The sequence below is a fragment of the Cyclopterus lumpus genome, chromosome 17 (genome assembly GCF_009769545.1).
Source record: "Cyclopterus lumpus isolate fCycLum1 chromosome 17, fCycLum1.pri, whole genome shotgun sequence".
In the NCBI taxonomy this organism is placed as follows: Eukaryota; Metazoa; Chordata; class Actinopteri; order Perciformes; family Cyclopteridae; genus Cyclopterus; species Cyclopterus lumpus.
Genome location: NC_046982.1, coordinates 3,082,232 through 3,108,843, shown reverse-complemented (window position 1 = coordinate 3,108,843; position 26,612 = coordinate 3,082,232). Strand labels below are relative to the sequence as shown.

Here is a 26,612-nt window from a genome sequence, read left to right as displayed (position 1 = left end):
AGTGTCACGGTGCTTTATGGTTTCAGTTCATTACACATATTTACAGGGTGTTGAGGAAGATTAATGTTAGTTTCACTCAGGGTTATGGCTCATTAAAGGGGACATATGTTAATTTCCAGGTCCATACTTGTATTTCAGGTTTCTAGTGTCCAAAAAACACATTTTTACCATACCGTCACTCTTAATATACCTGTATATTCTGTCGGAAACACTCAGTTTTAGCACCGGTCTCTTTAAGATCCCTACGTAAAAAGCCCAGTCGGCTCTGATTGGCTTGTGAGACATATGCTGCACCTGTGATTACGAAGGAGAGCCATTTTAAATACTTCATCATCCATCCATCCATCCATCCATCCATCCATCCATCCATCCATCACTCACTCACTCACTGCTTCCCTTCCACTTTCCCGCACCTGGGAGACGAGGACAAGGAAGCCGTTTCTGCTTCTCTTGTTAGACACTTTGCAGATTTTATATGTGCTATGTTTGTGGGAAATACACACACGAAATTTTTTAATTTTTAAGGATAAAAAAAATGAGAAAAATCTAGAGTAAATCTAATTGATTCACTATCGTTTTGAGTTGGCCTAATTCATACATTTTTAGGAGTTGACCTTTTTGTAAACCCTCTCAGGCTAATATGTCAACTAACTAACATCCAATGTGTGGTTGTCACTGAAGACAGATTTGATATACTCCACAATGCCCAGTCCAAAATTAGATTTTCTGAAATACATTTTCTTGAAGTGAAGATCAATGTTTGAAAAACAAAATACACTAGCTGGGTCCTCTTGCACCAGAGGCTGAGAGGCCGTGTGCACAAGTCCAATTAACAGAAACCGCGGCGACTTGGTAAATGTAAGTCAGTGTTCTCCGTCAGTCCAAAGTTGAAATGCTCCTTCTCACATGACAACTTTGAAGCAGCTGTAGCTGTTGAAGCACTGTAAGACTGTGAGGTGGACTATTGCGGTGTACCGATGCTGGTGAACAAAGGGGTTGTTATCACAAGCTACCCTGGTGGTTTCACAAACTGAACCAGCCGATGTGACCTTAATGCTACCCCGCCCTTCATCCTGCGTTTTCACTGGACTCTCGCGTGATGTCGATGTCTTAAAGTCCCGTCAGGCCCTTCATGGGTTCCGCTGTAACGTCCCGCTTTGTGCTGCTCGGTCTGACAGAGTCGTGAGGGGTAAGGGACTCCGGTGCTCTCTCTGAGCCTGTGTTTGTGTGCATGTGGAGAGGAAGGGGTACCGTTTCTCCCAGCTGCAAATATAGTTGCATGTCCAGGAGTGCGAGTTCAGAGCCATTGGTTCAGCCATTGCAGTGTCTAGCAGCAGCCATGTTGGTTCCCGCACAGTCCTGCTCGGTGGCCCGCGACGGTGACTCCAACCCATCCGATCGGGAGATGTTTGGTGAAATGGTCCCAGTCCCAGGCGCTGCCACATGTTGCCTTTCCACAACCTGACTGAACTGCCAATGGCTCTGTCCTTATGCGTCTCAGTGCTTCTCAGGATCCAAGTTGGGCAGTCTCTCCAGTAAGGCCGGGTGGTCCACACCAACGCTGGCCACCAGGCCTCCCTTGTTGAGCGGCGCTCCACTGTAGTCAATGGCCTCTCCCTTTAGCGTCGTCATGTGGCCCCCTACAGTCATGGAGATTACATGTCATTGGTTCAGTGCACTTCCCCCATTAAAACATCCAGTCAAGAGATGAAAACACATTCGATAAAAAAAAAAGATGCAATATTGCTTGTGGCTGTCAGGATAATTACTTTTGTTGGATGACAGATTTTCCCATAAATAAAAGACAGTCATTTTTAGGACCATTTCTATGCCACTGATAATGATAATGTAATTGTATAATAATGCAAGTGCACTAATTCAAAGAGCAATGAACATTTAACTATTGAGAATATTCAGAGACTAGAAAATGTAAATATCCTAAAACTAAAATAAAACCACACAACCAAACCCATAAATAAAATGGACTCTGGCTCTGTAAACAAAAATGTGTAATGTCTACGCAAGGTCCAAGTCTTCTAATGGTCAGGAACACCTGCTGTTTATTCTGGCATGAGATTGGCAAAAACAATGTCCAAATATCGTACGATAGGTTGATAACGTAAAAATTATTGAGGCGATGTCTAAATATCGTACATATTTATTGAGGCAGGCCTTGTGAAGTGGAATTGATATCCTGCTGCATTTTAGCATCTCTTTGTGTGAGGTGCAAGGTCTATTTCCAGAGGCAACAGGAATGCTGCATCAGCATTTAGCAGAGTGAATAAAGATTAAAGGCTCGACTAAGACAGGTGGGTATCTGCAGAAACAAACTGCCAGTCAGAGCAGCTTGGATGACACCACGAGACATTTCAGTGTTCTTCTCACAGGCTCGGTGGGAAAAACAATCAGGATTCACATGCATCTAAATCAGTCCACTAAACAACACATGCCCACCAAAAAGGGTTCTTGTAATATCAGCAGGAGAACTCAAAATAAAATTTAAAATAATTACCCAGTGCATTGAGTAATGCAGCACCAGCGCAGATGTCCCATTTCTTAATAAAGGTGACGTGGATGTAAACGTCTGCTTGGTCCATAGAACCGGTTTCACTGGAAGGCATGTCCAGAAGTGACAGGACTTTATACCCTGAGTGAGTGAGTGAGTGAGAAAAGATAGAGAAGAGAGCACGGTCAATGTGATTCTTTATCACTAGTACTAGAATACTAGTAGTATTCTGATATCTACTCCTACAAATTAAGAGCATATTTTGCATGAACCTCTTTACTGCTGGCTGCCCTCCCTCAGTAAAGGACAGGACCCATCTGCATTACAGGAGTTTAGCAGGTTTACCTCCTCACGCAGTGGTGCCAATACATTATGTAACATGCAGTGGAAACACTTTCTAAACTAAATGTTTGTGGCAACATGCCACAAATAACATTTAGTTAGCTCATGAAGATAGAAATGGCAAGTCAGGTGACAAATAATAATAATAATAATAATAATAATAATAATAACTAATGACAATAACTAATCTCTTCTCACCTGCTCCACCTGCTTCTATGATGGTTGTGCCATTTCCAAAAGCATCCTGAACAAAGCCTTTAACTTTCCCGGAGTGGGACCGTGATACAATCGCCTTCGGAGGGCTGTCACTGTAGGACGCACGGGGACTCATGTTGGACCCCTGACCTACAAACGCCCAGGCTGGGGGGGGGGGGGGGGGGGGGGGGAGGAGGGAGGATTTGGGGGAAGAAGTTCAATACATGTTATTTTGTTGACCATCGTCTTAACCATTAAAAGCTCTCGACAGTACATTTGACAGGTTCCTTCATTAATGGCATGGAGGTGCCATGCATTACACACACTTACCAGTGAAGTCAGTGAACGGCTGGTGTATGACCCCAATGACTGGTTTACCATCTACGGCCACACACACCATTGTGGTCACATACTTCACCAGATTCTCTATTTGGGGGGGGGGGGGAAGAAACAAGAGAGGGTGAGATAAGAAAGATGAGACCAAGCACCACATGCAGGGTTGCAAAATTCCGGGAACTTTCCACGGGAATATACGGGAATTAACTGGAAATGTTGGGGTAATTTAACTGTATTTACCTCGTCATACCTCGACATTTTGTGAGTAGAACTTTATTCTTTCATCGAACAACAAAAACATGAACGTTGAATAAAAAAGGTGTATTCCCTATGATCACCACCCCCAACCTGAAATTTTTTTTTTGGAGTGTTTTTCCCTGAATCCTTTCAGGTCTAAATGCTTTCTTCCTGGACCTCATCAAGATCCTCCTCACCTGTAACAAGTTAGTCTACTGTATACAAATAAACTTGGTATTAAAATGAACATGGCTTCAGTTTACCAAGTAATCAATATGCTAGGTAATGACAAACAGTGTTGGGAAAGTTCACTTTCTACATGAACTAGTTCACAAATTTTAAAATGAACTAGTTCAGTTCATAATTAAAAACGTTGAGCTAAATTCTCAGCTCCAAAGAATGAGCTAGCTCAGTTATTTTTTTCAATATGTTGCCAGCTATAATTTAAATCTCTATCTGTCTGCAATACCGCTCTTGGCCTCTACGGAACTCGGCGCTCTCACACTTGCCAGGCGAAGTGAAACGTTCAGACGTAACACTGATGACAAAGACGTTCAAAAACAACAGAACGTTTTATGTTTATGTTTCTGGCAGACATTATTCCCAACCAGCTGCATTCAGGGTCCAGCTGAGCTAGGCGTGCATAGTCTTGTTCTCAACTACATTTAAGTTCCCTGTTATATGCTTTTGCAAAAAAAAACTTACGCACATTTTGTATTTTTTTTAAATTCCCAAAATTCCCGTGGAAACTTTCCGCCCCTTTGCAACCCTAACCACATGTGTGTGGCCGAGTTGTCGAGAAATGCTTTCTCTGCACCAAACTACACCCGCCAACTGTGTCAATGCACAGAGGGAGGCGAGCATCGATAGCTAGCACCACCTAGCTAGCCAACGGCACAGCTCAGCCCGAGCAGAGACGCCATAAATGTTTTCACTGTCGAAAGCCTGAGCCTCTCGTCCATGAGTACATGCTGGGATACGATAAGTGGGTGTACTTCGGCAGATGCTGTTGGGTATTTCCATTGTATTTTTACAGCGTGTTGAGTGCAGTGAACTGTCCCTTTAAAAAGAGTCCTCTGCTACAAAAAGGGGCCATGAATGTTAGAGTCACGTTTACATAAATAATGGTAGAATACTAATTAAAAAAGGCACACCTGTGTACTCCTGTGTGGCGTCCAGAGGGTCGATCCACACGGTGACGCTCTCGGCGGGGACGATCTTGCCCCCCTCGATCTTGTCCAGTATGTCGGCGGGAATGTCCCGGCTCCAGGACGCGGCCTTGTCCACCATGTTGTCATGCTCCTCGCTGTTCACCTGAACCCATGCAGGCACAAGTATCAGTTATGTGCCTTGGGCGTAGTTTTTTTAAAAATAAGTTATTAGATGACTGAAAAAAATAAACAAAGAAACCTGCACAGCGATTTGCGCTTACCGTGACATCGGGGAAGGTGTTGCTGATGAGGTTAAACATCTTTCTATGAGACTGCAGGTCACCCATGGTTAGAAGCTCATCGACTCCCTCCCTCGTCTTGCCCTTCGACTTCTCCTTCAGGCCGTTTTCATCGCGCACCTTCTTCACCTGGGGAGGGGGAGGGGCGGAAAAAGAGACAAGGCTCATATTCCACATTTGCAAGTTTCAGTACGATCAGAAAATCATTAACATTATAAAGTACATTAAATGTGAGCCTGGTCCTACGGTTGATAAAATGGACATACTGAAATATATAGTAGACAGGCTACTACGCCATAAGTTGTGAAACTAAGGGTCACACCCTTATGACATTTGTGGCTACGGTCAGATCATTTAGTACCTCCAATACAAAACCATGATAAAAATAAACAAAATAAATGTGATAACTGATCTTAGTTAAACATACATATTATAAAAGCCTACTCAACATTTGTCCATTGAGCCGTGTAAATGAAGATCTTTTTTTTTTTCACCTCTGTGCCTCCGAGCACCGCGGCCTCCACCGAGACCGCCAGCAGGTCCCTCAGATCCACTTTGCTCCCCTGTCTGCAGAGAGCAGGGGACAGAAGGACAACGTTACAACTGTGACCTTTCCTCACACCGGAACTGTGTCGGCCATATCAGCTCTTGGAAAGTGAATGAGACAGGGAAAGTTTTGGACATTGCCCCCTGGCCATGTTCATCAGATGATGCTGATAGTTTGTGGTTCACAATCAGACAACTGCAGAGACTAATCACTGTTTCCCCACAGAAGGCCAGATGATGGTAATGCATTCAGGTCAGCAGTCATGGCTGCTCTGATCAGAAGGTACACATCTCAAGTCTAGTTAAGGCCTTCTCCATTCAATGCAGACAGACACAGTACAGTGTGCACTTCATTGAGGTTTAGTCAGCAGCAGGGTCACTTGATTGAGCATGGAATATTAACCTGCAGCTACAAATCTGTCATGGCAGAGAGAATGCCACGTTACATCATTACCATGTAAGGAAACGAGGGGGGGGGGGTCTGACCTGAAAGCGGCCCAGCGGCTTGAGATGACCCCCGAGTACAGGTGGTAGATGACGCCGACTCCAAGGAGGCAGAACACCGCCACGCCGAGCGGAGACAGTCGGACACCCATCGGAGCCATCGGAGACACCCCTTTAGAAGTTTTTTATGGATAATATGACAAAAAAAACAAAAACCCGAGGACAGAAGTGCTCGCAAAAACGACCGAGCAGAGATAGCTGCGGCGATACGCTCACGTCAGCCGACGTGGCCGTCACAGCAGCAGGCAGCTCGCGCGTTCACTCGCCGCTTCGCACCTGGCGTCCCTGTTTCTGAAGAGCACGTCGACAGTCATGGAGCGAGCGGCCGCAGCCTCGCGGAACCCCTGACGCACGGGGGCTAATTTCGATTAGCTTGGCTGCCCGTTCAGCACCGGCGGTCTGTCAAAGTCTCCCGAATAACCGAGCGCCGCACCGACATTCCGTTAGTCGGGCCGCTTGACTGCGCTCTTTCTTCTCCTCGTTAACGCGCTGACGCGGGCCGGGAGCTCGCTGGTGTGGGGGGCGAAGCGGAACAATCACACCTCTGTTCCGTCATTGCTGCCCTCCTTACGTACACACCGAGGAGGGGTCACGGGCTGCCTGCTTCTTATCCGGGTTATCGCTGGTGTCGTCATCAGTGTGGGTTTGATTTTGGCCGTTTCTCAATATGCGTTCTTGTCCGTACTTGTGTTCTGTGGACTTGTGAAACGTCACCAGTCGCGGCCCAAGTACTGTTCCAATTCAAAAGTCCGCTTCTCGCAAAGCACGGTAAAAATGCCCGGATGTGACTTGATCCGCCCAGTTTCCAAAGGATGCATCAGAGGAGACTTGTGCGTACTTTGGAGAGCCAATATCCCACAATGCATTTCGCACCAGCGACGGGGAGCAATGGGGAAGGAGAAAATACTCAACTGAAAGTTGACTTTTTCTAAATACTACTGTTGTTGAGTCACGGAATGTAATTTTAGGATGTTTTCAGGCGAGAAGTTATTAGTTTAAGCATCAAATCTGGGGTCGGTTTGTCGAGATTCAGCCGATAAAAAATATGCGCCGACGGTTTCGCAGAGTTCCGGCTCGCGGGACCGGTGAGCCTGCAGCGCCAGGCGGTCGCGCTCAGTGTGGCCGCCGAGAACAGCCTGATGTCGGCAGGACTTTTTCAAATGATCCGCTGGCTCTGGTTTCTCCGTAGCGGTTACACATGAGATATCATTCGGGTTTGGAGGATCTAACGAGCACAGAGTTTATTATTAGTTCACAGGTTAAATCAGCTTAACTGTTAATATATATATATATATATATATATATATATATATATATATATATATAATTTACAGTGAATAATTGGAGTAAACTCATGAGCAAGAACAGTTGACGTGGTGGTTTGATCGATAGATATAATTGAGTATCATCTGCATAGCAATGAAAGTTTATGGAGTGTTTCCTGATCATGTTGCCCAAAGGAAGCATATATAAGGTAAATAAAATTGGTCCAAGCACAGAACCTTAACGCTCCTTTGAATATTATACAAATGTCTCTCTTTCTTCTCTCTGTCCCACCTATGTTGCCACATTTGGTTGACGTTTTCTCAGTTAATGCTCTTGACCTCCGCCTTACTGATGCTAATCCTCATTTCTATGTCTCCTTTCTTTAAAACCTCTTTGCCAACTTGTCCGCCCTCTCATTCCCACTCACTCCTATATGTGCTGGAACCCACATGAATTTAACCTGACCTCCCTGATTGGTTATTCGTGTGACTGACTGAAGGACTTCAGATCTTAGGCTTGCTAGGACTGAAGCTGCATCGGAGCATATTAGTACCCTTTCCTGTTTTGCCTTTTCCACCCATCGTAATGCCACCAGCACTGCCACCATCTCCACTGTGTAGACCTCTAGACTATCATATGTTCTCCTGTTGATCCCTATTCCTTTGTCTGGTATTGTCACTCCTGTCTCAGGTTTCTTAGCACCGTCCGTATAAATCTTAGTATATTCACTGTATAGTTTCATTACTTGATATTCAAATGCACTTAACAAATCCCCTATTCCTTTCTTTTTAATTTTTACCCCTAACAGATACCAGTCAACTTCAGGCCACACAAGTGACCATGGAGCCACCACTGGGTAAACCACAGAGGGGCTTATACTCAGACCAATCACATTAAACTCCCTCGCAATGTCATTGCCTACCCGACCAAAGTTATCTTTCTGGCTCCTCCCGTTCTCCCAGACCACCTGCAACATTCCTTTTGCAGGGTGATAATCATTGTGTCCCTGCAAATTAGCCCAGTAGTTTGCCATTAGTTGTTTTCTCCTTAGATCCATCGGCATTTCTCTCATTTCTACCTGCAGGGCAGGGATTGGCGATGTTTTAAAAGCTCCACTACATACTCTTAATGCCTGCGCCTGAACCACATCTAATTTACCAATTAGAGATTTAGCTGCTAACCCATATGCTATGCTCCCGTAATCCAACAACGATCTTATCAAGGCCACATACATGGTTTTCAATGATGAACAGCTGGCTCCCCACTCCCTCCCACTCACACATCACATCACATTTATAACTGTTTTGCATTTTTCCTCTATTCTCCTGATATGGTCTCCCCATGTTAAATTTAAATGTTCCAACTCTTTCTAATTCTTTCCCATACATCGTTAGCTTCATCCCATCCTTGGTGAAAAAGACTGTTTGTGTTTTTTCCACTGAGAACCTGAACCCCTCATATCCCCACTCCACCACCTCATTGATTGCTTCTTGTACCTTCCTGACTGCATGTTCCATGTTTCTTCCTTTCTTCCACAATGCCCCATCATCAGCAAACAGAGACCTACCTATACTGTATCTACTGGTACCTTTGTGAATATATCATTAATCATAATGATGAAGAGTAGCATGCTAATCACATTGCCTTGAGGCGTACCATTATCGACTAAGTATTGATTTGAGATGTCTGACCCAATCCGTACTTGAATTTTTCTTCCAAACAAAAAATCCTTTACCCAGTTATAGACAAATTCCCATTTTGTGCATCTTGCTTAGCAAACCTTCCTTCCACATCATATCATAAGCTTTTTCAATGTCAAAAAACACTGCAATGACTGACTCTTTATTTGCCTGGGCCTTTCTAATGTCAGTCTCTAGCCTTATCACTGGGTCCATGGTGTTTCCACTCTGAAAACTTGCCAGCATTTCTCTCTTCTCAAGCGTATATGAGAATCTTTCCGCTATCATCCTTTCCATTATTTTACACATATTTGATGTTAGCGCTATTGGTCTGTAACTGGTTGGTTTAGATGGATCCTTGCCGGGTTTTCTAATTGGGATCACGACTGCCTCCTTCCATACGCTTGGTAACTTTCCTTCCTCCTACACTCTGTTATAAAGGCACAGCAGCTTCAAAAGTGCCTTAACATGACATAGCATACCTGATCGTCCCCTGACGATGTGGGTTTTGATCCATCTATTGCTCTCACCATCTCTGCCATTGTAAAAGGTTCATCAATGTTAACATGTGTTTTCTCCCTCTTCTCTAGCACACCTGGATGCTGATTCATTCTTCTTTCCCTTCTCCTTCTTTCTTCTTCCGACAGCTTATCTGAACCATGAATCTTCATAGATGCTTTGGACATTATCTCTGCTTTTTCCCTATTGGAGAACGCTGTTTCCTAGTCAGAAGTCAACACTGGGTATTCCCATTCCCTTCTATCTCCTCCCATCCTCTTTATCATTCCCCATATCTCTCCCACATGAGTAGTTTTTCCTATTTTATTGCAAAAGTGTCTCCAACTCTCTCTTCGCTTGTCGTACCGTTCACCACTGCTTGTGCCTTTTTATATTGAATCAAATGCTGCATGTTATGGGTTCTTCTGACTAGTCTAAATCCTTTGTTCCTGCTTTTAACAGCCTGACAGCACTCCTCTGTCCACCATGGAACAAGTTTCTTACTTTTCCTATTTTTACTCCTGGGTATAGATCCGTTGGCTGCCATAATAATCGGTGAAGTTACCTGCTTGTTTATGTCATCAATATCTCCAGACATGTCGATCTTTGTCATTGCTCCCTCACTTAACGTTTGGAACTCCTCACAGTTTGCTTTTTGAAAGATCCATTTTGGGATTCCACCTCCTGGTCTAACTTCCACTTTTCCTCCTATCAAACATGATACTGGATAATGACCACTGCCTACTGTTGTAGCGGTCAAAACTTCCCAATTACTTAATCCAGCCAATGCATTAGACACTACTGTGATATCTTATGCTGACTCTGCACCTGTATTTATGTTTATCCTTGTTCCTCTACCATCATTCATACAGATCAGACCCCTATTATCCATCAAATCCTCAATTACCCTTCCATTTCAATCTGTTTGCAGACCCCCCTACATTGTACTGTGAACATTGAAATCCGCACACTATTCTATTTCCGTTTTGTCCTTGAATTTTTTGTAGGCTGTCCAAATCCAATCGTTTGCATGGATTGTAGTAGTTAATTATAACCACCTGCTCCGCTTTTTCCCACACTTCCACCACTATATACTCTTGGCTGTCTCCCTTTTCCAGTACCCTATATGGAATATTTTGTTTGATAAATGTAGCACAACCTCCCCCTACCACAGGATCTCTGTATTTCCTTATTACTGAATACCCATGTATTACAAAATCTAAAGTAGGTTTCAACCAAGTCTCCTGAACACACATTACATCTGGTTTCACATCCATTTCTTTAATGAAATGCTTGAATTCCTGGCCATTGGCCAGTAGACTTCTGGCGTTCCATTGTAATAGTATAACCATTATCAGTGCTAACCAACCCTTGGTGATTCCTGGCTTGACTGATTAGTAAGGTTCTCCCTCACCTCTTCCCATGTCATTCCCACTAGTCCCAAGTGGTTCACTGCTGCTTTGACTATCAACTGGATTTTATCATTTTTTGACTTTACTTCTGCCGTGCTGTTAATCACTCCTGCAATGAATGTTACTAAATCCTTTTTGTTCACATATATCCTGTCATTTTCTTTTTGTAGCTATTGATCCCCTTCTCTTGCTTGAGTCCTGGTAACATTGTACCTTACTTTTGATTCTGTAACAGCTTCTGCATAAGTGATCCTTCTTTCCACTCTTACTTTTTGAATTTCATCCTCCCGTCTCATCACTTCATTCATGTCTTAACAGCATTTTCTTTCTTTTTTGGCATAACACTGTAGCACACATTGACCGAGAACATGGAGAAAGGTACTTTTAAATTGCCATTTTCATTTAAAATCTCTACAGACGGCGTAGTTGATAAAAGCAAAGCTATTTGTAACCACTGTAAACTGGAGTTATCTTCTCACCGGAGGACTATGAGCATGAAGTACGTCTTAAAGATGTTACACAGCATTACCTAGCTACATTATATATATATATTATTCTTTCTTTGACTGAGATTCTCCAAAGGAAATCCAGAGGCTTTACAACTTCCTCAAGTTCAAACTGCCTCTTGTTCACAGCCTTTTTAGCAGTTTCACTGCCAAATTGAGGAAACAGCGCCACCCGCTAATCACTGTTTGATGTGGCGAAACACGGTACTGCATCTAATTTATCTTCGCTGCTCCATTATAAGTCACATTTAAAAAAATAACAAAAGACAATTAAATCTGATTTTTCGTGTTTCCGGTAGACAAAACACCTAAACAGCACTGCAGTGAAGTTAGAAGGCTGGAAGAAATGTGATTTAATGTGTGGCCCATCTCACCAATCAGCACATACAAGTTACTTGTTTATGAATATGGTCTGAGTCCTACATCCATATTTACAAAGCCCTAACACTGGTGGTCATTATCATTACCCAGAATTCCAAGGGCTGAGCCACAAAATACCTGTACCCTGACTGAGAATGGTTGTGCTATGGACTACTTTAAATAGCCCTGGAACACATGTGTATATTCAGTAGTGGTGTTAGCTTCTAACTCAAGGGTATCATTCCTAACCCTGTCACAAGGCTAGCTCGGTCCCAATTCCACAGCACTGCCTATGCTGTGGTTCCAGAGCATTGCGCCAGCCACACTATGCCTTGAGGGGATTGGGGTCCAGACTTGTGGTCAGTTAGGATTGGCTTGGTACTACTTAGGTGAGGGTAACAACAGTGCTTATTTGGTTCAATGCAAATTATTTATATATAATAAAATATATATATATATATATTATTATTATTATTATTATTATTATTATTATTATTATACAGTGCATCCGGAAAGTATTCACAGCACTTCACTTTTTCCACATTTTGTTATGTTACAGCCTTATTCCAAAATGGATTAAGTTCATTATTTTCCTCAACATTCTATACCCATAATGACAAAGTGAAAACTGTTTTTTGCAAATCTATTAAAAATAAAGAACAAAAACATAACATGTACATAAGTATTCACAGCCTTTGCTCAATACTTTGTTGAAGCACCTTTGGCAGCAATTACAGCCTCAAGTCTTCTTGGGTATGATTCCACAAGAAAAATACACTAAAATAAGTAGCGAGTCTCGTGACTACCTTCTGTGGATCTGTGTGGAGTAGCTGCGTGTCCTACATTAGGATTAATGTAAGTCACACTAGCAGCGGGGCTCTAAGGATGGGGATGTCGGCCCACCGCTTTGGTCCACACTAATACGTCAAAATTGAATGGATGGATTACTATATTTACATGGTTCCCAGATGATGAATCTTAATGACTCTCGTACCAGATTAACATGTGTAGTTTGGAGTAAAATTTCTTAACCGCTACTTGATGGATTGCCATGAAATTGCATTGCGGAAAAGTGACCCTGGATCTACAAGATGTCACATGAGTCTCTAATAATTAAATAAATGAATATGTCTAAGATGAATAGCGAAATAAATAAATGAGGTAATAAATATATAAATTACCAACCCTTTAAAAGACCAAAGTCAAACAACACAAACTAACCCGTGAGTCTGACAGAGAGCTAAAGAGCCGAGTATATTCTAAATATAGCGTTCACTTCAACTGATAGATTTCTTTCCAGCAGAACAATAATTAGCTCCTGTGATGATATTCCTGTCTGTTCCTCCAAACGCCATCTACTGTAGTCATACTCTGGATTGTTTTAAACGTGGTTGTATGAGTTACTTCTCCACAGACATACTATCCCTTTAAGATGTTTTGCAACTTTGACTGAGTTTTTTTTTACACATTTTTGACAAATAATCAATATTAACAAGAAATACAGATTTGAAGCCACTTAAACTGTGCATGCTTCAACCCTCGACCAGGGACAGGATGCATGCCTGGTCCACAAAACACATTTCTATGTCTACCTGAGAGAGACACAGAGAGAAGACATTGGTCAGGAACTGAGAAAAATGCAAATTATTTATATATAATAATATATATATATATTATTATTATTATTTCTAAAACTTCATTATTTATATCTATTTATATATATATATATATATATATATATATATATATATACTATTTTTGTATTATGTATTTTGTATTATGTATTGAGTTGCAAGAAAACAACACGTTTTTATTAGTATTCTCAAAAAGGGAATCTTTCAGATTTTCCTCCTGTGTGTGTTTGTTTATATATATATATATATATATACTTTTTTTTCCTTTTTTTTAATTGCATCATAAGGTATGTAAACAGCAGCAATAGAAACACACATAGAGTGCATCTATTACTATATATATCTATATACAGTATACAGTATATAGATATATAGAAATAGATTGATCGATATGGAGATCAACATTTTCGTGTTCTTCCCTCGGGCACCTTTTGCCACATTGGTCACAGTTATATACAGTAGAAACACAATATATTGACAATGAGGGATGCACGACAGGACTGCTCCAAGAGCCAATCCTCCCCTTGATTAACTGCCTGCAGCGTAAACAGGATGCGTGTATCTAACTGTATGTTTATTGTGTGGCTCTCTTCTCATATCCGGTTCAACCTCTCTGAGCAGTCAGGGCACTTTATGAACCACATAAAAACTTTTTATGTACCGGTACCTCTTTTTTAGTGAGTAATCAATTCCATTGTTGCCCTTAATTGAATTATTGTTTTGTTTTTTTTGCTGCTGTTGGACAATAGAGATGAACGAGTCTGGACTAGAGTTCCATCCTGATAAACCCAGGGAATGTCACAGATAAGCAAAACAGCTCACGGGCAGTTGAATGATTCTTCTGCTGTACGACTATATTAGTACAGTAAGTAAGGTGTCCAATTATAAGTCACAACTTGGGTGGAGTTTTGTGGTATTAACTCACCTCTTTCCAACACCACACCCAGTAAAACTGAGTGATCAAGGAGGGATTGTGACCTCTGCTCATATTTATGTAGGGAAGATAATGGAGCTCAATTATGTGTCATGTGTTGCTGCTTCAAAGTGATATGATTTGTTACAGAGTTTGGCCCAGTGTCCCCCCTAAGCCCTCAAACCCTCAGGGACCTTCTGACGTCACCTGGTAAATGGATGCGGGTGAGAGGCTGTGAGGGCATAACATGGTGTAAATATGAATGGGACGGCACTTTCCAAGCTCTTTCCTCACGCAATTCATTTCAAAGAATCTTTTTTACTTGTTTTAGTCAAAACAGCGTTACTGGCTAAATTAAATATTTGATGAATAAATAAATAAATCTCTGATTTCATGTGTTTTTATTTTTAATCCTTAATGTTGTGTTAATGTATTTTGCCAAGGTGAACACACATCACCCATGCTTCCATTGGTAACGGCGTGTTTAAAGTCACATTGCTATGAATTGTCGGTAATACACTTGGGAAAAGTCTGCATCTAATGCTGACTTAAGGAAAGAGTTCATAAAGGGCCCCAAACACTCGACAGTGGGACAGAACTATACCCTCACGGACTGAGGGAACGCGCCTCCCAGTCTGAGGGGGAGACTGGGATTGGGCCATCAGGACATCAAAATGACGAGGACAAAGCGGGGCTGTTTGTTATCACCGACACCGGAATTCCCTTTAACACACATTTATACATAGCAGGGCTCGACAGTAAGGGTTCTCTTTCAACCTCTGACTTACTTAGTTATTATTTTAAGATGCATAGTGATTATCCTTAATGAAGTGCATGTTTAAAAAAAAAAATATATATATATAGAAAATTACACGTTCCCCCTTCTTTATTGAATTCAAAGCCTCAGTGAATCTGTCCGTGTACAGAAAACTAGAAGCTCATACATTTCCACGTGAAGTGAACATCCTTGTCTGCGTCTCATTTTGGTTAATGCTTCATCAATCAGGAGTACTCAAACCAGGTTTTAAATGCAGCCCTACTTTAATTTGACATTTTCTATCTGCGGTTTCTAAAATGAGCCAACATTAATTTCTCTTTATCCCGTGCAAACTTGAATGATATGAAAGTAGCGGCTCACATTTTCCAAGTCTGTCTCATGGAAACAATCATATGTACATTAAACATTTTTTTTGCTGTAGAAGTGATGGTGTTTGTTCCAAATGAGTAACTTCAGAAGTCATCATGTGTTGGGTGCAATACTCACTCGTTGTGTTACAATCCCTTCACATAACCCATCTCACACTAGCTTCAGCTGAAAATTAAAATGCTTTTCTATTTATTTATTTTTTACACAGCACAAAGGTTGTTGATGTTACAGTTAGAGGTTTCTCCAGATTTTTATACCGTACTTATCAAGGTGAAACACTGTCTGGAACAACATCTTTGGCTTCATTGTGGGACACAAACCAATACAAAATAAGCAGCTCTTTAGAGTCAGTAGAGCCATAAGTCCTTAAATTGAGGAAATTGTTCATATAAAACATTCTGTTATTAAAGATTGTATGAAGCATTGGTCTGAGCACCACAACAGAGCTTCAGTATCTATAAACCTGTTAGGGTTGTTAGCTCTGTGAGACTTTGTTCAACAAGTTTATTTTTCAGATTTCCATAATGTCTGCTGCTCCCTTTTTTCTCTTCAATTTGAAAGTGACAGAGTACTGAGATGCAGCCACAGCATCACCACATCCTCACGTCTGCCGGCCGGCTGTCAGATGTTTTCACAGCTGCTTGTCTCCTTGTCCTCTCTAACCTTTGCTACCTGACAAGGTATCACCCCTTCCTGGGCGTCTCCTTATCGCTTCCTTCTTCATCTCCTCGCTTCGCCCCTTCTCCTGCTCCTCGCTCTGCCGGCCATTTGACAGAGATGTGGTAAGACTTCAGCTCCTCCTCAGACACAAAGTCAGGGGCGCAGCTCATGAGGTCGTGACCCCGGAACGACTTGGGGAAGGCGATGACGTCCCGGATGCTGGGAGCGCCGACCATGATGGAGACCAGCCGGTCCAAACCTAGAAAAGCAATAAAGGAAGAGCATTAAAACGACAGAAAAAACAGGAGCTAACTGGCTACATTTGGTAGCAGGTGTTGAGCTTGTTTGCTGAAGAGAGTCCGGGGGTTTGCGATTGACTTTTTTTCTACAATGAAAACATTTTTTATACCCAATCAAAATTCACTCTAAAACTTAACTTAATAATGAAATTGTGTTCATAATTATTATTATTTGTGCTCATTATATTTCAGAAGTGTACAACTTGTAATGTGGTCCCAGATTTACTGATATTCTTCTTGCTGGTCACTTTTGCTAAAGGGAGCATCCTGTAAAAATACACTTTAGTTGTTTTTACTTCGTTAAACTAGCTCAGTGGCTGTGGTCAAGTGCAGAGTCAAGCTCACCCAGAGCAATGCCTCCATGTGGTGGAGCTCCGGAGTCCAGAGCCTCCAGCAAGTGAGAGAGAAGACTGGGGTCCTCCTGCAGCGGACACAGGTATCATAAAGTTATGGCCAGTCATTTATTCATCATGATTCCAAAGTGGTCATGGCATAGAACTGACCTTGAGGACACTCTCCAGGACGTGAAGCTGCTCTGAGGCCTTGTGGATGCGGATGGAGCCTCCTCCAATCTCACAGCCGTTCAACACAAGGTCGTAGTGCTGACCACGTACCTGGAATGCATCCCACGTGACATGTAGGATTATTTCTAAACGTTCCAAAAATGAGTAGAAAAAAACACTAAAATAAGAAGCGAGTCTCGTGACTACCTTCTGTGGATCTGTGTGGAGTAGCTGCGTGTCCTCGGGCAGTGGGGCAGTGAATGGATGATGGGCTGACTCCAGCTGCTCCGGATCCTCTTCTTTGGGCAAGAAGAGGGGGAAGTCCAAAACCCACAGGAAGTGGAGGGCTGAGGGGTCGCGGACTGACGCGCCGCGTGACTCCAGGAGCGCCGCACACCGCAGACGGAGATTACCCAGCAAGGGGCGCTGCGAGCAGAGCGGCGGAAAGGCCAGATGGAGAGATGGAATTAATATATATTCATGTCATGTGTATAACTTTCCCCCTGACGTCAGCGAGTCTCCTACCACAGAGTGGAGGGACCCGGCTGCCAGCAGCAGCAGGTCTCCGGGTTTGGCTGCGGTCTTCTGCAGCAGCTCGTCTGTGGCCGAGACAGAGAGCAGCTTCTTCAGGGGAGACTTCAATGTCCTGTCCGCCTTGACGAGCACCACGCTGAGCTCCTGGGGACAAAACATACCCACATGAAGAAAACGGACAAGGACACAATGAGAAAATACTGCAACCTTTGTGATGCTGGAGTTCTTCTTTTGTTTCAGACGCATCGGACAGAGGGGTTTGACGGGATGGATGGATAGTGGCGGTGATTTTGGACTGCCATCATACCACCATCTTTTTACATTAGGATTAATGTAAGTCACTAGCAGCGGGGCTCTAAGGATGGGGATGTCGGCCCATCGCTTTGGTCCACACTAATACGTCAAAATTGAATGGATGGATTACTATATTTACATGGTTCCCAGATGATGAATCTTAATGACTCTCGTACCAGATTAACATGTGTAGTTTGGAGTAAAATTTCTTAACCGCTATTTGATGGATTGCCGAGTATATTCTAAATATAGCGTTCACTTCAACTGATAGATTTCTTTCCAGCAGAACAATAATTAGCTCCTGTGATGATATTCCTGTCTGTTCCTCCAAACGCCATCTACTGTAGTCATACTCTGGATTGTTTTAAACGTGGTTGTATGAGTTACTTCTCCACAGACAAACTATCCCTTTAAGATGTTTTGCAACTTTGACTGAGTTTTTTTTTTTTAAGTTACAAATAATCAATATTAACAAGAAATGCAGATTTGAAGCCACTTAAACTGTGTATGCTTCAAAGGTCATATTTGCCACAGGGCTCATTAGTACAAAACAAGAAATTGGTGTCACATGAAATGGTGATGTCACAAAACAATCCCAAGACAATAGAGGGGGAGAAAGTAAGAGGACAAACAAACCGACCTGGCCGAACTGAGTCTGGGCTGTTTGTTTCAGTTCTTCCAAATCTTTCCCAGCAAACAGTTTCTGTGGTCAAACACAAGACAGAGAGGATCATTTAGTCAGATATCAGCAAATCTGTTACTTCTCAAGCATCGTTCTGTTTGTGATGCGACAGCTTATGGTTCTCATCCAGCATGCTCCGATAGACTTCTTTTTTTAAAACAGGAAAACCAGGTTTGGGTCTCACTGCTCCACTCGGGACACAGACGGCCTGGACGGAGCCTCCCGGTTGGCTCAAAGCTGATCTGAGGAACTCGATTTCCGTGGATAAGAAAACCTGGCCGAGGTCGATCAACTGGACAGACAGACAGAAAAGACAGACGCGTGTGCTTAAACAGCCAAATACACAGCTGGTCCCAATGACATATTCATACTCAGAAGAGCCATTATTTAAATATTTAGGTCTGATCTTAAAACCACTGATGTTAGAACAGTAGTAACAGTCATGTAATGGCCTTTATTCTTTTCTCCTGCAGAAGGAGCCGTGATATCAAGTCATCTAGGTGACATTAAGAAATAAACCCGGCCAACATCCCACCTTCATACTGAATCTGGTGTCGGGCTTGTCCACACCGTAGTCCCTCATGGCCTCTTCATACGTCATGGTTTGGAAAGGGGCCGTAAGGACACCTCTCTCTGCAGGCCAGGAGTACTGTAAAAGACCCTCGACCAGGGACCGGATGCCTGCCTGGTCCACAAAAGACATTTCTATGTCTACCTGAGAGAGACACAGAGAGAAGACATCGGTCAGGAACTGAGAAACCAGCCCGCTAAGTCCAGGTCAACACCAGGACCGTGAGCAAATCACACCTGGGTCAAAAAAACAGGACCAGTCAAACCAAAGTCAGCATCTAGACTAAAGGAACAAGAAACATTATCTCTCAAAAATGATGCTTGTTTTTTAATGTTGCACAAGATTTATGTCATATTATGAGACGTCATGTATGCTTGTTGGCGTTCCTTTGATATTCTTATGATTTCCTGAGCTACTCAATCCAGCACCAGTTAAAAAAGATGTATAGAACTGTGACGAGGTTGTAATTAGGAGTTTTAAAAAGTCAGGAAACAGTTTTTTTGGTTACCCCAGTACGTTTCCCAGTATTGGAATAAATACCTAATTTCACTGATCTAGCCTAGTCCGGGTCAAAATGGAATATTTCAGTTCCAGCACAAATCACTATAAAAAAAGTGCAGATAAGACACAAGATTAAAAAAAGTGGGTTTTCCCCATTCTGCCTCCACGTTACCTGGGTGAACTCCGGCTGCCGGTCCGGTTTAGAGCCTTCATCTCGGTAGCACCGAGCCATTTGGAAGTACCTGCCACCGTGAAAACAATGAAGAAAGACAAGTTCAAATGTCAGTCAGACCAGCACTGGACAGCAGTTTAATTTTCCTGTGCTCAGGCCTGCACCCACCTGTCTATACCAGCCACCATTAGCAGCTGTTTAAACTGCTGTGGACTCTGGGGCAGAGAGTAAAACCGGCCTGGCTCTCTGGACGGAACCACAAACTCTTTGGCTCCCTGAAAAACAAAAGAATGAGTCTGAGGGAAGCACAGGCTGTATACGTTTCCTACATTTTAAGAGAAAATGTATTTTTCTCAAAATGATTATGCAGCAGCTTGGAGACAAATTCTTAAATTTCAGAATGTTTGTTTAAGAACGGTCAAAGTGACTTTGGCTCCTTGTCGTAATTGTTACATGATAAAGGACCTTCTTACCCCGGGTGTTCTTTTAAACAAAGTAGGAGTTTCCACGTCCACAAAACCTTCAAACGGCAAAGAAATAGACATGCTTCAGCAGTGAGGACCTGGATTATATGGGGTCAGATCAGTCTCAATAATTGCAAATGCACACAGAGAGACTTACAAATGCAAACACAAAGATTTACAAATGCGCACAGAACAATTTACAAATGCGCACAGAACAATTTACAAATATGTTCGATTTACAAATGCACACAGAAGGATTTACAAATAAATTAGACTCACAAATGCACGCAGAACGACGTGTCTGTGTTTATTTATTTGTCAATCGCACTGCATTTGTTTGTGGATTCTTCACATGTGTGTACGGATTTATGAGACTCCCCTGCCGTGGCTAGATCCGCAAAAGCGTTTTTTCAACATAGACCTAGCTGTAGCCAATCAGATGTCACCCTCATTTTCAACCAATCACATGAGCGCATCTCCCCCTCCCCTCCCCACCGGGCTGCCAGCGTTACAGTTGCGCAATTTGCAGAGGGATACACAATTAATGTACACCCCTCCCCCATTGTTGTAAGCCATTGAAAGTTCGGTATAATCTTGTAAATCTTGTAGAAAATCTTGGCGCGGCACGAATGACGCGAATAGAGCGAAGCGAAAAAGTTTGCCCGCTGTCATTCAGACGTCGTTGATGAAAGTCACAGAGCTGTGATGTTATGTATAAATATATAAATATGATATTAATGTTATGAACCCCAACACGAGGGCGTTAGATGTTCCAACGTTTATGGGATGTCCACAACAAGTATAAAGCAGAAATAGTGGATGACGGAAGTTATAACTGTTTCCACGGAGTAAAGCCATGGAAATAAGCCACGCCCCTCTAAGGCGCAAATAAAGCTAATGACGCTCATGTGATTGGTTGAAAATGAGGGCGACATCTGATTGGCTACAGATAGGTCTGTTTTTAAAAAAATGCATTTGCGGATCTAGCCACGGCAGGGGAGTCTTATAAATCCACACACGTATGTGAAGAATCCACAAACAAATGCACTGCGACTGACAAATAAACACAGACACGTCGTTCTGCGTGCATTTGTGAGTCTAATTTATTTGTAAATCCTTCTGTGTGCATTTGTAAATCGAACATATTTGTAAATTGTTCTGTGCGCATTTGTAAATTGTTCTGTGCGCATTTGTAAATTGTTCTGTGCGCATTTGTAAATCTTTGTGTTTGCATTTGTAAGTCTCTCTGTGTGCATTTGCAATTATTGAGACTGATCTGACCCCATAGGATTCTACCATTTTAATAACTACTATTATGCCATTTGTGTGTAGTGATTTCATGGGATTTCCTACGGAAGCCCTGAAAGTGAGAAAAGAAACTATTCTACTAATCCCTTTTCTAAATATGATCTAAATAGTTTTCTCTCCTGTATTCACCTGTTTCACCCTATTCATGACTTAGGGTGAAACAAAAAAAATGTCAAGATAATCTTTCTCAGCGTTTTTTTTTCCATCGGTGAAATGGGTAAAAAACAAACAGTTTTGCCAGGATCAAGTGTTTGTTGTTGTAATACTCATTTTGGCCACCAGAGGCTGAAGTGTACCACTGTATGTTCTAAAGCGTTAAAGTTTTCCCTGGAGGCAGATACTGTAGCTGCAGATTAAAATACATTTCTAGCCGAAATAATGACATGACAGAAATATCTGTAATATCTGTAGCTCGTGTTTAAAGTGCATGGAGACATTAAAACTCACCTCGAAGAAAACACGAGGGCATTTAGTCTTATTTAGAACATCGGGTAGTGGTGCATGTCTGCCTCTTGGAGCCAAAATGAGAATTAAAACAAATACTTAAAAAAATGAAAAAAGAAAAAATTATAATCTCAAACTTTTTTCCCCCATCCGTTTTGTATATGAAAAACATTCAAGGAACTTATTAATAAAAGCAAATCAGATCAGAATTAGCCAGATAATCGATGGGCAACCTGCCAAAATGTTTGTCTGGAAAAAAGCAGGTGATCCCTCTCTCCTCACCGTGCACATTACAGAGGTACTCCCTCATCTTCATCACCAGCTGAGACCTCAGTCTGAGGTTCTTCTGCATCCGAGAAGACCTCAGGTCCAGGTAGCGATACTGCATCCGCAGAGACTCAGATGTCTGTCCAATTACACAACAGAAACACAATCGTTCACGATTAACAACGATAATAAGTCACATCACTTGCATGAACATTTGAAATTGAAATTGTCGACTTACTTTGACAAAGCCTTTGATCTCAAAAGGCAACTTCCGGCACACGTTAAAAACCTCCACGCCCTCAGCCAGGATCTCTATGTCTCCCGTTGGCATCCCCTGTTGGTGAAGAGAGCAGCAGAATGAGAGGATGGAGCACTCTGGACCACAAACGACGACTCTGCCAAGCACCAAAGTTTAGGACTGCTCTTGAAAAATACCTTGAAAACTCAGCTGATTACAGAGATTCTATGTAATCTATGGAGTGATTAAAGAGGTTCCCTGAAATAGATTGTTGGCTTCTTGTTCCTGTGCACTCCCATGTGGTCCAAGTGGTTAGGCTTCAGACAATAACACAAAGAAATAACGTTAAATACTATACACATTATCATGTGTATTTCTCATTCATGTATATTATTTCATAATTAAAATAAAATAATTCCTTTCTTCTTTTTACACTTTGAACAAATCCCAAGCACTTCAATGTGCTTTAAAAGTTAAATCATGATCAAACTAAACGCTTTAATATATGGTCTCAGTCAGCACTCCTGCAGCAGAATTTTGTATAAACTTGAGCTGATTTATTGTATTCCTCGGTTGTGCAGAAAAGGTCAAACCTGCTCGTTATAAAAGCGTCCGTCTCTCAGAGCGAGGAATGCTGACGCAACACAAAAGAATCCTTCTCACCTCTCTGCATAATGGGTTTGACATTTCTATGCTGCTCTCTGCTGGACACTAATAAAGAAACAATTCATTGAGTTGTCAGAGACAAAAAGCTAAATAATTGTGATTTAACTAAGATTCCCATTTCCTTATGGCATAGTAATGCATACCTAAAAGGGAAGTACACATAACAATGTGTAATTCACTTTGTTTCTTTGATGGATTTGTTGTCACTTTGGCATTTAAACGCTTAAATTGGCAAATTATTAGTTCAGATTTATTGTTCTGACAAAGTCTAAGCTACTACGGTTAGTTTACAAGTGAACACAGATGTTCAATAGAGTAAAAACATGTTCAACACCCCCCCCCCCCCCCCCCCCCCCTGTTGAATTTCCTCATATGAATAAGGGGTCCTGCTCTTGACAGCCAGTTGGGATTTTAATGTCACACACAAACACACCTTGTTCTCTTGCCCCGCTGGGCGTCTTCTGACTGTTCCCGTAACCTTGACGACAGACTCGGCTGTGAGATCACACAGCGCTGCTTTCAAATGGCTCGCAGACTTCAAAACACAGGGAAAAAACAGAAGATTATACACGAGTGAAACAACTTCTTGAGTTGAGCGGCCACCTAAACCAGAGAGAGCTACATGGCACGTGTATTGTTGTCATCCTTACTTCTTCCTGAGGGATCAGAACTTGGGCCAAGCCACTGAAATCTCGCAGGATGACAAACAGGTCCTGCCTGTTGGAGGCAGAAACGTGGTTAAAATACTCGTTTGTGCGAGACCAAGGGTGCGAAACATGCAAATCTGCAACCATCTAAGTCGTAACATGAATGTAATTGCACGTTTCCTCTTTTTGTGCAGTACGGTCACAGGAAGTGTAGGATTAAAATGTAACAGTGATGTGTCAGTCTCTGATCCAGACTGAAAAATGTCGTCAACCATTAAGTGGGTTGGAATAACATGTCGTACAGACGTGCATGGTCCCCATAGGTTGAACCCTACTGACTTAGGGGATCCTCTGCAGGTAAACTGGGACCTCTCGGCGTCGGAAGTGACAGAATAATACCTGAGGTATTGGACCCAGCCACACAGAGTGACCGTCTTTCCCTCATGATCCAAACTCAGCTCTCCACAGGTGTGACTCCTGAACGACAGACTGCTGGGACCTGGAAGAGGAACAAGGTGAAAGTTGTGACTGGACGATGAGTGTGGTCATATGATGTCATTGTCTACACGTTTCCAATTAACAATTCAATTCAGTTTATTTTGTATAGCTCAATATCACAAATTTGCCTCAGAGGGCTTTACAATCTGTACACATACGACATCCCTGTCCCAGGACCTCACATCGAATCAGGAAAAACTCCCCAAAAATAACCTTTCACAGGGAAAAAAAGGGAAGAAACCTTCAGGAGAGCAACAGAGGAGGATCCCTCTTCCCTGATGGACAGATGCAATAGATGCCATGTGTACAGAATGAACAGCATTACAGAGTTGCATAAACACATTACATGAATATGACAATGTATGAATGGACCTCCACAATCCATGAAACAGAAGGTGGTGTCAAATCAATGACTCCAAGCAAGCAAGCCTACAAAATGACAAATTGCGAGCGCAATTTGTTGCTTTCAACATAAGTTTGATTAGCTCATGTGATGTCAATGCATTTGTTATACCTCTGAGCATATACATATTATTATGAATGCATATTGTGATTATATCAGACTACATAGACCTGTTTTACAGTAGACATACACTACATTCATTAACAACGGCTGCATTCCACTTGGACCAGGTCCTGATGTTGGCCCTACTGGCTCACCGACACTTAAAGAGAGCCATTGGCTGTGGTCGAATAGTCAAAAATACTTACGTCCTATGTCTTTTCCTAACTACTTTTCCTTTACCTTGTTGGAAAATGCCATGAGATAATATAACGATGTGAGGGACTTATGAAACACTACGGCGGGGCTAAAATAACACAATCTGCAAATACAAAAGGCTACCTAATTATGCAATGATGTTAATGACACAGGTGTTCCTTTAAATGTTGTTGCTGCGATTGATAAGAATTGTGGGAAGGAGGAGGATGCTCTTACAAAGGCCTTCCTCAGATACTTCAGCGTCTTTAAAGCAGTCAAGGAACCTTCCCAAGCAAGGAAGGAAAAAGAGTATTCGTCCGTTGATGTTATTGGCATCACCTCAGACCGTTTGTGTATTTAGTATGAATGAACTACTGGAGTAAAGCTCAAACAAGTGATTCATGATTACAATGTTGGACTAACTAAACACCACTTGTCATTATTGTGCTCGTGCACATCCTGGACCCTGATGAGAGCCACTGTCCGTGCCCAGTCGGTATGAGCTACAGCCAGAGGGCTCTTCACCGTACCTGTGATGGGGGTCCTTGAATCGCAGACCGGATGTGAGCAGCTCAGGTGTCTGAGTTGAGGTCTCGACGGTGGGCGTCCTTGACGTGAGGTCGAGCTCTGGTGCCAAACCGTGTGAGCTCGGAGTCCACCGAGCACCCTCCGCAGCACATACATGCTCTTTGTCGCCATGTTGTTGTGTGAGCACAGCGCGAGGCGTTTAACTAAAGCGCCCGGTCAGCGCGTGTTCTGCGGGTTGCAAAGGGCGCGTGCGAGCGAGCGCTTCTTATGTACCGACACTGTACTTCACCATGAGGGCGCTAACACGGGGACCCGGACTTCACTGACCGGCTTCCTGGTTGCGCATTGTTTCGCGGCTCTCTAGGCACGTGGATGGGCTTTTCTGTTGCTCAGCACGTGAGCTCAATGCCCATCCACACGGCTTGGGAGTCGACGATACGCAAACGGATGTGACGTTGTGATGGAGGCCTAGACCAAATCAGTCTATCTGCAACATAATCGATTTTAAATCGGCTATCAACTGGGCGACATCGTCAAGATGTGTTTATATATTTCCGTATTACCACGATGATGTGAAATGAGTATGTGTGTCCTTTTTATGAAGTGAATTCAAAATACAACAATATTACCACAACAAAAAGCCATACAATGGACACTATAATTACAAACATAAGAATGGATAATTGAATACAAATGGTTACAAAACTGAGTCTTATAACTGCATTGAAAATAAGGACATTTTTATTTCATAGCATGTGTAGTTAAATCCAAACGTGGAGCTTTTTAAGAAAGCACTGCATTTTGATGGGATCATATCAATTACAAGTTGTCCAGCATTACAACCACCCAAAAAACCCAGAGAAAATCGTAAAGCTCAAAAGAACTGTTTAATTTGATGGCTGGTCTAAAATACTTTAATTCAGGATGTGACGATATATTTGTTGTTTCATTTTCCACTTCAAACTGTACTCATTGATTAACAGGTCTGTCCTGAGGTCCATTATTCCCTTTTGGCTTAAGTGCGTTTAAATGTTTCAGGACACTCTTGTAAAGGAGATTTTTAATCTCAATGAGGCTTTTCTTGGTTAAATAAATTGCAATAAAA

At 42.4% G+C, this 26,612-nt stretch overlaps 2 protein-coding genes across 2 annotated transcripts; both read right to left on the bottom strand.

Annotated features, from left to right (window-relative positions):
- Positions 1 to 481: 481 nt before the first annotated feature.
- bpnt2 (3'(2'), 5'-bisphosphate nucleotidase 2) lies at positions 482 to 6,886 on the bottom strand. Its single transcript, XM_034555847.1, has 8 exons — positions 6,099 to 6,886; positions 5,561 to 5,633; positions 5,049 to 5,195; positions 4,771 to 4,930; positions 3,374 to 3,469; positions 3,047 to 3,208; positions 2,513 to 2,647; positions 482 to 1,640 (listed from the first exon to the last, which is right to left on the bottom strand). The coding sequence occupies exons 1-8, from the start codon at positions 6,215 to 6,217 to the stop codon at positions 1,498 to 1,500; spliced, it is 1,035 nt and encodes a 344-aa protein (XP_034411738.1). The 5' UTR covers positions 6,218 to 6,886; the 3' UTR covers positions 482 to 1,497.
- Positions 6,887 to 15,252: 8,366 nt separating this feature from the next.
- Positions 15,253 to 25,936, bottom strand: dars2 (aspartyl-tRNA synthetase 2, mitochondrial). The gene is made up of 17 exons (XM_034556235.1): positions 25,510 to 25,936; positions 24,181 to 24,280; positions 23,785 to 23,851; positions 23,568 to 23,669; positions 22,469 to 22,564; positions 22,246 to 22,369; positions 20,221 to 20,267; positions 19,916 to 20,022; positions 19,748 to 19,817; positions 19,039 to 19,218; positions 18,688 to 18,795; positions 18,462 to 18,524; positions 17,519 to 17,671; positions 17,201 to 17,419; positions 16,994 to 17,104; positions 16,836 to 16,911; positions 15,253 to 16,450 (listed from the first exon to the last, which is right to left on the bottom strand). The coding sequence occupies exons 1-17, from the start codon at positions 25,676 to 25,678 to the stop codon at positions 16,215 to 16,217; spliced, it is 2,028 nt and encodes a 675-aa protein (XP_034412126.1). The 5' UTR covers positions 25,679 to 25,936; the 3' UTR covers positions 15,253 to 16,214.
- Between the last annotated feature and the right edge of the window lie 676 nt (positions 25,937 to 26,612).